Below are 15,144 nucleotides of genomic sequence, written 5' to 3'. Positions count from 1 at the left end.
AGGATTTGTGGGAAGGAGAATCACAGTGTTAGTGGATAAAAGTTGAGGGAATGTGTCACAATAATTTATTGTGGACAACAATAAAAGCAGCAGTTTTGTCTTCACTTTATCCACAGCCCAGGGGAGAACTTAAAAATATATTCATGAGTGTTTCACAAACAGAAAGCGATAGAAAGGTCTTACCAGATGACCTTCCATCAACTTCACCCATCTTTTTGTTTTTCGTTTAAAACCCATTTAAAAACACTTACGCAGTGAGGTACATCCACTGTGTGGTATTTCCAGCCTTGACAATTTGTGGCCGGTGGCCCGTTTTAGAAGGCTGTACCAAACACCAAGGCGATCAGCATCACGAAGAGACTCAAATTCGATAAACACCTGAAACACAAGAAAGAAAATTTATTCTGAACATTTTAATTTCACGTTCTAAATGTTAGAAAACAAGTGCTAAGCACACGTGGAAAGAATGAACTAAGTACAGCTTTATTGTGGAGTTCACTGGATTCAAAAGTCAGAAATCTGGCTCAATGATGCACTGAAGCCATGCTCAATGTGACCCCTGCACTAATGCTGTAATGTGATGAACACTAGTGCGCATGAGCATATGAAGAATTGCTCAGCGAACAGCTTATCGGCAGTCTCTCTTTACTACCTCTATACTTTTGCAGTTGTGCTTTCCTCAAGATAAGTAGCGTCCAAATCCAGACACAAATCCACTTTTTAAGGATGGATTTATGAGGGTTGGTGCATGTCATTTAGTTGTGTGTGTAAGCAGTTAATCTGTCAATTGCACTTGTTGGCATTTATGAGTGTTTATACCTTGTTGAGAAGAGGCAGGTAGTTTCTTACAAAATCCATTTTTTTCAAAGCTTCTCTGAGATCCCGGGACTCGCCTGGTGAGATGTTCCTGATGTAGATTGTTCGTGCTCCATTGTCAGTCACTTGCTGCTTCGAGAAAACCGGGTTAACATGAAGAAAAACCCCACAAACACTATGACATTCCAAACATTTTTATACTACAGTTCCAAGATCAAGGTCATAAGTTTGCACTTATTTTCACACAGCAGGTATGCACCCTGGCAGCTATCTTCATTATCCAAACAATTTATAATTGCAGCTCTTGCTGTTTTGGAAAAATACTAATGTACACACAGTGCCGTGAAAAACGCATTTGGCTCCTTCCCAATTTTGTAGTTTTTTGCACACGTTTCAAATCATTAAACAAATGTTTGAAAAAAAACATACAAAATGCAGTTTTAAATGAGGATTTAATTTATTCCAGGAAAAAAGTTCTCCAAACCTTTCCTAGCCCTGTGTGAATATCTGAAAGAAAGGGTATGTCCCCATTTTTCAAGGTGTTTTGACTTGGATGTGAGTGCTTCCAGTTATGACTTTATACTCTGACCAATAAATCTAAAGGTATTCTAGTGTAGTCTTTGTTCCTGAGGTATGTGCGTTACTTACATAGCATAGCCGTTTCATCAGAGACTTATAAAACTCAAGCTGAAAGAAAAAAAAATAGTTAAAAATCATTACATCAATTTGGATTCAGTTTGATTTATTTCAGCTTAAAGATATTTTTTTTCTACAAAAAGAAAATATTTTTTAAAATTTATAATCACACTTCAAACAAAAAAGCAGAAACAGATATTTTCGAATAATTTTAATAACATCTGTCACAACAGTAGAGTGCATTATCTGCACACAGTGCTTACCGGCGTCATTAAAATGTCGCCCTTCTCAACCTGCAGTTGAAGTTTAGACCCATTGAGAATAAAATCATGTTTTTCTGATGCTAGCACGATGTTTTTAGCTGCCACTGCTGTCGGCATGAGGGCAAAAGCCTGAAGGAAAAACAAACAACCAAACACAGATTTCTACTGAATAATTATGAAGACAGGCACTCACAAAATATGTATTAACGAACTAAATGTTAGTTAGGTCGTCTTAGAAAAGACATTTAGAATCCCATTAAAATGAAGGTAATAATCCAGCCGAATGCAAATTCATAACCTGGTGCTTACCATGCGTGCCTGCGGTATAACGTACATCATGTCGTCGTAATATTCAAATCTGTGTCGAGTGAGCAGACCAGCAATGTCCTCCTCTGCATAACAGCCATCGTGATACTCTGGCAGGTTGCTTATTAACAGCACCTTGTAATCAAGCGAAACAAGCTGTGCAAAAGAAAAGAATTTCAGAATCAGCTTACAATTGCAATTGAAGAAATTCCAGACAGAAATCTGAAAAATGCAAACATTCAGTTATAAACTCTGCCTCACTTTGAGCACTGTCTAAAACTATAAACACAATGAGGTACATCAGAATAAAACACTGAGTACAAAATGTTTCTGATGCTGATTTTAGTTTTTTTACGTAGTACAGCTCTACCTTGACTCACTGACCAAAAAGGCAGTAAGAGTCAGATATGAAAGTACTTTTCATTTAAGGTAGATCCTTAAAGAGTGATAACTGATTGACAAAAGGCAATGTGTAAACAGCACTATTGTGCTTTTCAAACTCAGGAAGGAAAAACTGTTTCTGTAGTAGACTGCTTAAAAAGAAAAGCTGGGCTTCTATTACTTTGTGAGGAACTTTCATGTCTTATGCTTCTTAAAAGGTTCTTTAGTTCTAAAACAACTTGCTGAGGTATTCAAGCCCCCTACTTAAACCACTATTTTTAAGCACTCAAAACCACCATGTCCTGGATGATTGTGCATATAATTTGAACATTTTAAAATTGGCTTTTTAATAACAGACTTTTAATATGTGTTAGTATACAAGATAATTTTTCGCCATCTTGCAATGCTGTGATTGCAGCCATTCCCCAACTCTCTGTGAATGGTACTCATGGCCATTGATCAGTGGGTTTTGATCAGTGGTCATGAGAATTTGCATAATTAAAATTAAGGGACTGATTTCCCAGCCCACTGTTCTTTCACTGGGCTGGTTTAAGTCATTATCCAAATGTACTGTTTATAAGATTGGGGAAACCTGCAGTCAGCTGAGACTGAAGAAGTCACCTGGATGAGTGACAAACCGTTTCTCCCACAAAACGCTACGTCCAGATCAACAGATTCAACTTTTGAAGATACACAATAATTATTTTGTTTTGGTACTAAATTGGTAACCACGCTTTGTGTAATTCTATTAGTGTATGTAAATTTCTGCTATTGTGACATCCCTACTGAATTTTGTAACATTTTTCTACATTTACACCTACTTGAGTGTCACCTGACAATGAGATATAAGCCAACTATAAACCTTTAAAACAATTTTAACTAGTTCAGATCAAAACTTAACCACTTTAAAAAAGCATGTTTTTCTTAGAGGTATAATGTAAGTGTTTTTTTAATGTTACCTTTGAATTGGGAAGTCTGACTGTCTTGAGACAACCTGTAAAGTGCAGAGCAAAAGAAAATCAAAAAATAATTATAAAATAGAAAATATCTTCACATTGAGAAATCTTTCATACAGATCTTTGGGGATTTCTTACGGATTCTTTCTGGACGTAGTTGCTCTTGTATCCGCTCCCCAAATGTTGGGTGGGTAACAGCGACCGGCTGATCCTTTGAGATCTTCTCTGCAGTCACTGAGACTTAGAATAAAGGAAATGTACTTAAGTTAAATAGTGGTAGTTTAGATAGGATGCAAATTACTAGGGCTGTGCGATATGACCAAAATCTCATATCCCGATATTAAGACATCTATCGTCCGATAACGATATAAATTACAAAAATGTAACATCTTCTGTAAATTCTGTGAATCTCGGGCAGCTCGACTTGCGTGAAGTGTTTCCAGCTGGGCGTCATGGACCTGGAGTCGAGTGTTTTAGCTGATGCATGAAACAATACATTTTTAGACATAGGTTGTAACGGCCGCCGTTTTCTTTGTGAGTATTTATTACACGGCGTGCTGCGGGGAAAAGCCTGTTCTAACGTTTGAGTCTAAGGTTTATTTTTTTAACACCTGGCGGCTCTTTTTTGCTTCTCATCCGTTAATACTCTGCATCTTTCACGTGATTCAGTTTATTTTGAAAAGTCTCAACAGGATCTTGAGCTTTATTGTGAAAGGTTTATGTGGAAAATAAACAAGCGGACACGCCGTGGTTTTACCATAGTTGTTGCTAACGACAACGCATAAAAACAAGCGCTTGTCCGTCTGTAGTGTGGTTATATTAAATATAAGAGAAAGAGAGAACTTTAAGAAATTAATATAGCCGCTACAGTGACCGTCAACATGATGAAAAAATATTGCCGTAAACAGTTTATTTTGCGACACCACGAAACAAATGATAGCGTAAAATGAAACGATAGACGTTTTTATATCGTCATCCGATATATATCGTTATATCGAACAGCCCTACAAATTACCCAGCTAATCTAAATAAAAATCTGAGAACTGTTCTTGTCAAGAAGCACAGTCTTTAGTTAATGATTCTATCCAACATCCTGCTGTCAACGATACTCCACACATGAAGATGTTTTCTGTCCACTTACCTTTGTCCTTTGTAACCGTTTCTACACTTTCAACTGTCTGCTTTGCCTCCACAGAAATCTCAGGTGATTTTCCTGCAGTCTGCTGTTGTGTTTCTTCTTGTACAGCAGAATCTGAACTCTGCTCGGTCTGTTCTGAAGCTTTGAGTGAATCTTCTGGACTTTTGATGGCAGTTTGTGGTTTCTGAGGTGGATCACTAGGTTTTGGTGGTGATATATTTGGCTTGGTCTCAGCTGCACTAGTTGGTAGTTGATTCTCACTAGAAATAGCTGGTAACACCTGATTATCTTTGCCTTCAGCAGAAGCTTCAACTTCCATAGGCTCTGTGTGGTCCTCCCTTCCAGAAGCTGATGCTTTTCGTGCTTCACCTTTAGAGCCCATCGCAGATTCATGAATCTCTGTTTCAGGTTTCTTGTGTTTTGTCTCTACATCAGGCTTATTCTCTGACGTTGTTGATTTAGATGGATCCACTTTTTCTTTTTTCACGGTTCCTGCTGTTTTAGATTTCTGCGTGGTTGAGGCCATTTCTGCTTTGGAAGTCAAGACTTTTGGCTCACCGTCAACTGCAGCACCTTTAATGGGTTCAACAGCCTTCATAACATTGGCTGTATTTTTAGGTGCCATCACAGCTTCTTTAGCACCGGTTTGAGACCCTTTGGGTTTAGGTTTTCGTTTCAAATCACTGGTGTTAGGCTGCTTTTCGGGACTCTTTGTAGATTTACTCTTAGATTTTTCGAGGCTTGAAGCTGCTTCTTCAGCCTTATCGCCAGTTTTTACAGTTTTAGCTTTCTGCTCAGCTGAGATGTTTTTCGCTTTGGAAACCGAGACTTTTCCTGTAGTTTCCAGTTTACTTTTTGTGGTTTTCTTGGCTGCAATTTCCTGTAAACAAAGATTAATTCTGGATTAATCAGATTATGATAATTTTGCCACAGAAGAGCAGTGATGTTAATATGTGTATTTCTCAAGGGAAAACAAAGTTACCTTTTCATTAACAACACTGACGGTTACTTCTTTTATGTCAAAGTTCTTTAAGCTCTTCAGTTTCTCAGCATCTTCCTGTTTCTCGAAACACACAACTGCCTGGGTGTGCACAAACACACACACACAAACAAACATTAGTTTGGATTACTACCAAAACTATTAAGTTACTACATTCACACTAACAATCATACATGAGCACTTCTCAGTAGCTTACAAGTATTTACTGACAAGTTTGAGTTTTCCATGCAAACTACAAGCAACTGTGATAACTTGCAAGCAACCAGTGCGATTCCAATGATGTTTTCAGTGCAATATGTATATATAGTTTAAAAATGCATAATGCAAAGCAGCAAAATAAAAACAAAATACAGTGTCTATGCTTTCATAGGATTAGACTTGAGCGAAAACTTTCTGACATGGGGATGTCTATATAAAAGCTCAGTATAATTCTGAATCATGAATGTGAGGGCTGCAAGACCACAGAAGAAATGTAAGGATAACCAACAGACTTTAAACCGCATAATGAATGCAGGACTACAACCATGAACGGACAGTATATTTATAGAGAATTGTAGCTACGGTGCATAAATATCTATCTTAGATTACAGAAGCAAACCAGGAGACAAATAACAGAGGAATTTTCTCTAGATTCACAAGTAGGTCAATGAACTCATCCATCTATAACAGTGAACAAATTTCAGTGTACATACCTGTAATTTTGACCTAAACAAAACAACTGACTTGGTTTTTCCAAATTTCTCCACAGCAGACATCACTTCACTGTGAGAGAGATTACTGACAATCCCTTGTAGCTTCACCATGGTCGGAGGGGAAGATTTAGCAGCCTGTGGAAACACAGAGAAGAAAAATATTAACAAACCAAATACAGATTTCAACATGACAACTGGACTCAAAGTATCTGCTTGTAGAAATTTGTGTTGAAGGATTTAATCTTGGTTTCGTGGCATCAACAATCGCGTCATCTGTCACTGACCACATTATAAATTGTCCAAAACTGTCCATTCATGAAAAAAGGCATAACATGAAGTCACCTTTGTCTTCTCTGTGCTAGGCCTCCCTTTAATTGATTCTGGAGATGCAGAACGTGAGGACGATGATGATGATGTTGATGGGGATGACTTCCTCTTGGCTAGCTCAGCCAGCAGGGCAGGAGCCAAAGTTTTGACGACAGTCTCAAGGTCAGACTGTTTTGATAAGGACTGGAGAGCTAAAAGACCGCATGTGCAAAAGAGATTCACACTTTAGTGGGTGCCAAGTCTCAAAAATCATCATCTGTTTCTGAAAGTTTTATAATAGTAGAAAAAACTATACTGACATTTCTGGTGGTACTGGTCTTTATTTATCCTTTGCATTAGTAAAGTTAAGGGTGTGTGTGTGTGTGTGTGTGTACCTAATGAGTACATACGAAAAATTACAACATGAAGCAATTTTCAAACCTGATGTTTCCAGCAGTTTTTTTGCCAAGATCTTCGAGCTGCTCAACTTTCGCCTAGGAGATGACCTCTCAGTCGAGGATCGCCTCTCCCAGCTTCTCCTCGGTGATGAACGTTTCTCATCTCTTCTTCTCGGCGAGGATCGCCTCTCGCGGCCCCTTGAGCGTGATCGATATCGTGAAGAGGAAGGACGGTCATACCATGAGGAGTCAGAATGAGACCGGGACCTGAAAAAAGTATGGATAAAAACACTTAATGACTCATAGACATCTCAAAACACACACCCAGCATGGAAACAGAAGGTAAATACTGTCCACCAATTAAGTGTTTTTAAGTTTATATTTTTATATACATGTTATATTTCGCCCTTTAACAATCCACTAGAGAGCTAAATCTTCTTGATTGATCCTAGTTCTCAAAATGTATGTTGGACAGACCTGCGATTACGTCTGGAGCTGTAGGGAGATCGTGATCGGCTTCTGTGTCTCTCCCTTCGGGGGCTGCATGATCGAGAACGGGAATGACTACTTCGTCTGTCCCTCCTACGCTCCAGGTCACGGCGGCGACGTGGGCTGCCAGAGCGGGAACGGCTACTTGGTCTATTTCTTCTTCGCTCCGAGTCACGACGAGTGCGGGGGCTGCGAGAGCGGGAACGGCTACTTCGCCTGTCCCTGCTACGCTCCGAGTCACGATGACTGCGGGGGCTGCGAGAGTGGGAACGGCTACTTCGCCTGTCCCTGCTACGCACCGAGTCACGATGACTGCGGGGGCTGCAGGAACGGGAACGACTCTCATGCCTGGTTTTCTTCTGGGAAGTGTCAGCAGAAGTTGAGGAAGAGGGCTTGGCACCTGATGCACTAATAAGTGCATATAAAAAGAAAGGCACAGTTAAATGAAAGAAAATGAAAGGCTCCAATGCTGGCATGTTTTTTTATTCACCAAATGACTTTAAATGAAGATATTTACCCTAGCAGTGATGCTATTTCACCGTTCCACTCTGGGTATCTGTGGAAAAACACAGGTACATTTTTGTCAGATATTGCCAGGCAGAATGTCCTTAAAAATATATTATTGTTCATTAATTCAGAAACTCAGAAATGTATTCAGCCTTTCAACAATTTAGGTTAGGGAAAATGGCTCATGGTAAATGCTGCAAATCACTAAGGTGCTTTAAAGGAACGCAACCAATAGGCTACAAATATGATAAAGAAAAATGAAAAAATACAAATGAACAGTTCTTAGGAAGATATCCTAGCATTACAACCCCGACATCATTTTGGCACACCCATGGTTGTGCTGCCCCAAAGATATCAGTTCATAATCACGAAGTACAGAGAAGAAAGATTGACCGCTTTCGCAGAAGTTTGCAGTTCTCGATGTGAAGGCTGGTTTTCTGGTGGGACACCCAATCCTAGTGGTCACAACAAAAAACAAACATTTAGACAAGGTTCATTTTTATCAGGAGCAACGTTTTTCATTGACATCACTTGCTGATAAAAGGTCACTAAACTTTGCAGTGGCCTTAAAAGAATTCTTAAAATATTAACAGTTAGTCCTTCACTGAACGGAGAAGCATTATAACATTAGCCAGGAGCCTGGATTGTACTTAGAAACATTCATAGACCAAAAAAAACAGGAACAAATAAGCATGACACATTATACCTTTCCTGGGATAAAATTTTAAAAATGAAATTATTTAGTATATATAGAAAACACAAGTCAAACATCTGATTACAAACAACCAAAACAAAAGGATCATCTTAGGCTCTGGATTCTGGACTCTCAGGCTCTTCTTATGGCATCAAAATTTCCCAAGGTTCCAAGAAGGTCGTCTCAGGAGAGGCCTATGACGATCACAGTTGGAGTAGCGACAGGAAGATGACGTTGAAATAGGCCAGAGGAGGAAGGCGTTGTTACTTTGATGAGGAGCCCAAATGTGACATTTGGTGCAGCAAACGAAGGCAGATCCATAAAGAGAGATTCAACAATCAAATTAAAGCTGGTGCTTGGGTAGCTCATGACTGGGCGCAGCGGGTGCTTATGTTTGTGGTAGTAAATGTCTTGTGACACAGAAACACTAACTTAAAGTATGAGTAAAGAAAATCACTATTACAAAAAAACAAGGTGCCTACTGATATGAAATAAAGGACAAAACACACTATTCTTAACTCTAATGACAAAAGACAAAAAGGGGAACTTTCACATTCAGCAACAGTTCCAGAAAAAGCAAAGCTGAATGTGCACTGTGGAACAGTAGCCTAAGGACAGAGACAAATGAAAAAACAGCCATTTTCCAACATTTTCTGATGTACAGGCTCTTCATGCTTGAAGATTCCTCCTCATCACGGCATGTGAGGCCTTGGTTCCATTGTCAGCAAATCCCTTGAATCTCTCCGCATCAGTTTATGTCAAGTTAAAAGACATTAAATCTATCAATTACAAGCACAGACTGCTGAAGATTCTGAAGGTCTCTTTGAAGTAGTGTTTTTAAATTACAATATCTGGTAGACATAGAGTTAAGTTTAGTCTGCCCTGTAATCCTTCAAAAATTCTGGTACAGAATACTGAATTGCAGAAATATGTGAAAATATGTCCAAATGTTTGCAAGCCAAGTTGGTAGTCTTCCTACAGTCATCATTATGCAGTAATAGTGAATAAAACAAACCAAATAAACTTTAAAGTAGCATCCATGAAGCTTTCTCAAAAACAAAATCTTAGAATGGGATCCAAAATCAAATAAAAAACATAACAAAAAACATTGCATGTCAAATAAATAAAACTGACTGAAAGCAAAAACATCAAACAATCTTCCACTTACCTTCGTCTGATTACATTCCTTGTTACATAAAGAGCAGGTATGAGGAAAGACCCTAGGTGAAGCGGCAGTGTAGTCTTGCATCTGGGCCAACACTGGGATGTTCGTTGTCACTTCTACCTTTGCTGGAAGCTGCTTGGTGGAAGCAGGCTGCGGTATATGAATGAAATTCATGAGGTTCTGCATTAGCGGAGAGAGACCCGGAGGAACAGGCGTCATGAGCCCTGGCATGTGGGACTGCTGTGGAACTGGCTTTGCACCCGAAAAAACTTGAGACTGCAAAGCTTGTCCCATATGCACAGCTGGCTGAGTCTGCATCTGCTGATACCCGATCGGCAGGTGAGGTACCTGGGCCGTCTGCTGCTGCTTCAGTTGCTGCTGTTGTATCTGCTGCTGCTGCTTTAGTTGTTGTTGTGTCTGTTGCTGCGTCAGTTGTTGCTGTTGCGTCTGCTGCTGCATCAGTTGTTGCTGTTGCGTCTGTTGCCACGTCAGTTGTTGCTGTTGCGTCTGCTGCTGCGTCAGTTGTTGCTGTTGCTTCAGTTGTTGCTGTTGCGTCTGCTGCTGCTTCAGTTGTTGCTGTTGCGTCTGCTGCTGCTTCAGTTGTTGCTGTTGCGTCTGCTGCTGCTTCAGTTGTTGCTGTTGCATCTGCTGCTGCTGCTTTGACTGCTGCGTCTGCTGTTGCTTCAACTGTTGCTGCATCTGCTGCTTTGGTGGTGGTTGTTGCATTGTCTGTTTCACCTGTTGCTGTTGTACCTGCTTCTGCTGCATTTGCTGTTTGTTCATCTGCTCAGAAACATTTGGTACTTGCCCGTGAGTCTTACTCTTTTCTTTGATGTGAATGTCGCTGCTGCTGCTGCCAATGAGTACAAGGCCAGGTCGGCTGGGATGCACACTACGAACTATATTGGGAGTTAGTTTGCTTTTTGATGCTGACTGACGATCTGGCTCTGGATCTTTCAAAGAAAGGGCTTTAGTGACTTCTGCTTTAAGAGGTCTTATGTCTGTGTCTGTGTTTGGCAGAGAGAAACCTTTGAAGATTTCTTGAGATGACTGGTTCGGTTGGGTGTGCAGTTGTTGAGCTGGACCACTGCTTTGCATTGAGCCATGACAGGTAAAAGAGCTGCCTTGATCACAGGAAGAAACCAAGGTGCTGTTTTTCACCTCTGTCATACTTTTTTGCAGTGGTTCTCGACTGAGACCACTGCTATCATAAGAGCCCATCAGCAGCGTACTTCCACTTCCACCACTACCAGCTCTACTGCTGCTCCTTCCAATCTCATCCCCAAAGCTTCCAGTATATTTGCCAGTATGTCCATAATCAATCACTTTACTTGGTTGGACAATAGGTGACAATTCATCCTGACGCATCCCTTCCCCTCTTGAAGTACTCAACCTTTCCCTTCCACTCATACTTGTGGTGGAATGAGGATCATAGTAGGATTTTGATGGACCTGCCGTTGCAGATCTCTTTGCCTTTTCCATGCGGATTTGTCGTAAGATAAAAGGCAGGTTGTCAGGAGTGATCTGATCTTCGGGGTATGAGATCAGATGTTCCAGGTCCTCTTTTTCAAGTCCAAAGTGCATAAGGATGTTCACAGCTGTTTCTGAAGTGTACTTGGGACGAGTAGAATCTGCAGAGCCCACAGGTTTGTCTGGCACTGGATAGTCATAATCACCTAAGCCTGGAATGGATTGCACATTGCGCTCTCTTTCATTCGAGGCATTAAACCTACCGTCACCAGTGCTTTGATAGCTCAATGAAGCAGATGATGAACAGTATTTAGCCGAATCACCCTCAGTTTCCCGTTTGTAGCTTGGCAACCAGTCCATGGAGCTAGTGCTACTTGCAACAGGGGGTCTTTGAGAGGTTGAGGACAACACGTAGGAAGTCACATCTTTGCTTGAAGAATGATACTCATCTCTTTGAGTAAAATGACTGCTCTTGTTTACAGGCTGATTCCTCACCTCCTCTCTGGCTCTGCTTATATGCATGTCTATGGACCTCTTTATGTCCTCATCCATTGAAGTCTTACTCCCTTCTGGCCTGTAGCTCATTGGCATAGTTAGCAGTGATGTGATTGTTCCCCCAGATTTTGCAGGAGTCGCAGATGAAACTCCAGAAGAGCTAAAGCTGGACCCAGGCCCAAGATGAGATGTCGTCTTATGAGAGTCTCTCTCTGCCTGCATACTGGATTGTCCATAGTGCCCCTGGGCTGAACTTTGATTCCCAGAGGCATAGGGGTTATATAAGGGATGGGACATGGTGTTAGCAACCCTCAGAAGGTTAATAGACTGATGGCTGCAGCTGTCGGGGGTGTTGTGGATACAAATGGGGCGCGTGTATTGGTTCGGCCACCAATAGCAATAGCGTTATTTATCTGTGTCAATGCAAGGTGGGCTTTCAGCTGAGCCAGCCGCAAGCATGCAGCTTGCTGTCCGATCAGGAAAGAGCTCCCTGGGAGCCCACCAAGTAGAGGGCTCTGTTCGGGCCCTGGTGCAGGAGAAGGGGTGTAACACTTCGATGGCAATGGAAAGCTGGAAAGTTAAAAATAAAGAAAACAAAGAAAAAAGGTTAATGAGTTGTACTGGGCCTCAGAATCTTGGAAAGATGAAATCCATCATCCGGGAGGCCTTTTCTTAATTTGCAGACTCTGCTTCCCGAGGATTCATTCAGTCATACGGATTCATTCTGTCAATATCATCTTCAGGTCTTCACTAGTAAGAAGGAAAGGTGGAAACAAAAGCATCAAAAACAGAGAAACAGAGAAAACAAGGGATTTAAACAATAGAGACACGGGAGACAACAACAAAATAGAAAGGAGGTGTTAATCTTAGAAGAATAAGGTTAATAGATCTTCCAAAGCAGCTTATTTTATCTTGTCCTCCTCTATCCTTTTCATGTCCATGATCTGTGGACAGAGACATGGAACATGCACGCTAATCGTCGAACTTCCAGATGTTTCTAAGAAGACCCATGATTAGTACCCAATGAAATCGAACTAACATATGCACACAACTTTGAAAATTTTGCTACACAGGTGTGGTATTTTTATTATGACGATCTTCAAGTCCAGTCCACAATTTGCAGTGCTGTGCTGGGTAGGCAGCATTCAGAAGAGAGACGACGTATGGCTTGGAAAATTGGTGAAGGAAGCTGGATCTGCTGTTGACTTTCTGGTAATGACAGCACACAGATGGACCTCGACCGGTGCAAACTGCCATAAGTCATGAACACATCCTCCCACCCCCTAAACATGATCGCAATAAACCAAAGGAGCATGCTCAGTGGCAGGTTGGAGGCATAGAGCAGCTTATGATGATCTTCTGTCTCCTCATGAGACAAGATTCGACTCCATGCTCATCTTGAATTGACTAAAGTTGAGTACCATAATTGATGCTCTGTTGTCTGCTTGCTCTTAATTTAACTGGTTACATTAGCCCTCTGCACTTTAAGTGACTTTAGTGTCACTGTAAAATCTTTTTGCACCGTGGAATAATTTAATCAATCTGTACACTGTCTGTACAGACCTTGTACCTGATCATTATGCAAGTACTTTTGACAAACTAAGTTTTCACATATGCAACAGGTTATGTTCCGAGAAGTGCAGTAAAAGCTTCCCAACAATTCTTACATCAAACACAGCAACAGTGAGAGAAAGCATTGTCATGAATGAAAACCAATGACGACTTTTCGAAAACCTTTGCAAAGCTCCATAGAAAAGTAGTTGGTAAAACTCCAGCTACAAACTACTGAACATTTGCTGTTTGCTCCCTTTGGCTACGATGGCTCTCTAATTTTAGGGACAAACTGATATCCAGTACAAAACTGGATTGGTGCATGTCTTCTATATAGAGCCTTGCTACCAAAGTCATCAATGATGACATCAATGCCAAAATCAGAGAAAATGACAATATTTGGAGGACAAAAGTGAACACAACAGATTTCCCTCAATGTGACTGTTCTTTCTTCTTTTCTTTTTTTTGCATTACTTATGTTAGCTATGTTATGCTCAAAAGTAATTTAAGAGAAAGTGAATTGCACAGATACACATCCCTACCAGATGTAAAGAAGAATAACGTAATAGGAGAAAAGAAGGAAATAAATAAATGTTTAAAAAATATAGACCCTTAAGTGGTAATATAGAATTACACAACTACCCAACATCTCAGCTGCACACAACATGATTAGTTGTTAATGATATCTGTAGTTTTAGTCAAGGATTTAGTCAGCCTTCATTACAGCATTACATTACTGCCTTTAAGTAAGCACCTGCAGCAGTGGATAAGTGATTTTGGCGTGGAAGCAGGTTACTGACAGGCGATCTTTTCCATAGTCTGAGCGTCCAACTGTCTTAAAGGTTTAATGCCAGGCCACTGATAACCAATGCCATCACATCTGGGATGGGTCTTAACGGGGGGGGGGTTAACGTGCATCACTAAAGGAGAGAAAACCTTAATACAAGCCAGGTCTGTGGAGCGGAGTGTGGACTTATCATAAGTGAAGGACAAGTGGTTGTTTTTCTCAACCAGTAGAATTCATGTTGTCAATATTTGTTGTAAATGCTGCCTTTCATGAATGCATTTAAAATGTGTTGTGGGATTGTGTAGTGTGGCTGTTCCCCTGGGTTTTCACACCTAACTAGCTTCCAATGAAAATAAAGGAAAACTGTGATTGTGGGGTTACATAGGACAACGACAGTCATGCCACTGAGTTAAGTCCGGCAGATTGAACAAAATCCGTGCAGCAGTGAGATATGAGGCGAGACCATAATCCACCAGTCCAGCCACAAGGAGGCAAAAAAGGCAAGGCAATGTATGCAGCTACCGAGGAGCACAGCAACCTCCTGCAGGCCCGCTTACAAACTACCACCACGACAAACAGCGGCTGTAAGGAAAAGCTGATCGCCTGCGGGTTTGTTTGTTTGTTCTTTTTACAACGACTCGGTGTACATACCGTGCTTTATATGTGTGTAATCCCTTTGTTCTGATGTGCTCAAATGTATCCTCGCGAAGAACTTCTTGCAATCTACAGCTTTGCTAAAGGAAAGGAAACGCTAAACGCAGGCCACGTGACCCAGCGAAACGATTTCCATTTCAATGGTCTGCTTTCAAAATAAAAGCACGAACGGAAACGGCAACTTTCAAGATATTGTAGTAATTCCACTAACGCATTCCGTGCATTTTATTATTATTGTTATTATTATAAGGAATTAGCACTTGTTTTTCTTTTTTATTTGTTTACTTTTTAGTAAAATACAACTGTGTGTTCTAAATTTTTTATTGAGTTTGTTATTGGAAGTTTATCTACATCTTTCTCTGTGATGGCTTATAGTGGCCTCAGGATAAGTGTACTATAATTAATTTTTCACACGGTGGCACTATTTCCATAGGAAAACA

General features: G+C 40.6%; 1 protein-coding gene across 1 annotated transcript in view; it reads right to left on the bottom strand.

The window, feature by feature from the left end:
* LOC134624525 (uncharacterized) overlaps positions 1–14,807 on the bottom strand; it is a 30,821-nt gene extending 16,014 nt beyond the window's left edge. Inside the window, exons 1-17 of the mRNA XM_063469522.1 lie at positions 14,702–14,807; positions 9,751–12,282; positions 8,282–8,343; positions 7,899–7,937; positions 7,370–7,789; positions 6,936–7,159; positions 6,531–6,706; positions 6,189–6,323; positions 5,479–5,577; positions 4,500–5,376; positions 3,497–3,598; positions 3,362–3,396; positions 2,025–2,177; positions 1,716–1,844; positions 1,465–1,503; positions 820–945; positions 252–378 (exon numbers count right to left, since the gene is read on the bottom strand). Coding sequence (XP_063325592.1) covers positions 252–378; positions 820–945; positions 1,465–1,503; positions 1,716–1,844; positions 2,025–2,177; positions 3,362–3,396; positions 3,497–3,598; positions 4,500–5,376; positions 5,479–5,577; positions 6,189–6,323; positions 6,531–6,706; positions 6,936–7,159; positions 7,370–7,789; positions 7,899–7,937; positions 8,282–8,343; positions 9,751–12,009 — 5,002 coding nt within the window. The 5' untranslated portion in view covers positions 12,010–12,282; positions 14,702–14,807. The remainder of the gene's footprint in view (positions 1–251; positions 379–819; positions 946–1,464; positions 1,504–1,715; positions 1,845–2,024; positions 2,178–3,361; positions 3,397–3,496; positions 3,599–4,499; positions 5,377–5,478; positions 5,578–6,188; positions 6,324–6,530; positions 6,707–6,935; positions 7,160–7,369; positions 7,790–7,898; positions 7,938–8,281; positions 8,344–9,750; positions 12,283–14,701) is intronic.
* Between the last annotated feature and the right edge of the window lie 337 nt (positions 14,808–15,144).

Source organism: Pelmatolapia mariae, linkage group LG3_W (genome assembly GCF_036321145.2).
Source record: "Pelmatolapia mariae isolate MD_Pm_ZW linkage group LG3_W, Pm_UMD_F_2, whole genome shotgun sequence".
NCBI classification, from domain to species: Eukaryota; Metazoa; Chordata; class Actinopteri; order Cichliformes; family Cichlidae; genus Pelmatolapia; species Pelmatolapia mariae.
This window is presented reverse-complemented; position numbering and strand designations above follow the sequence as displayed.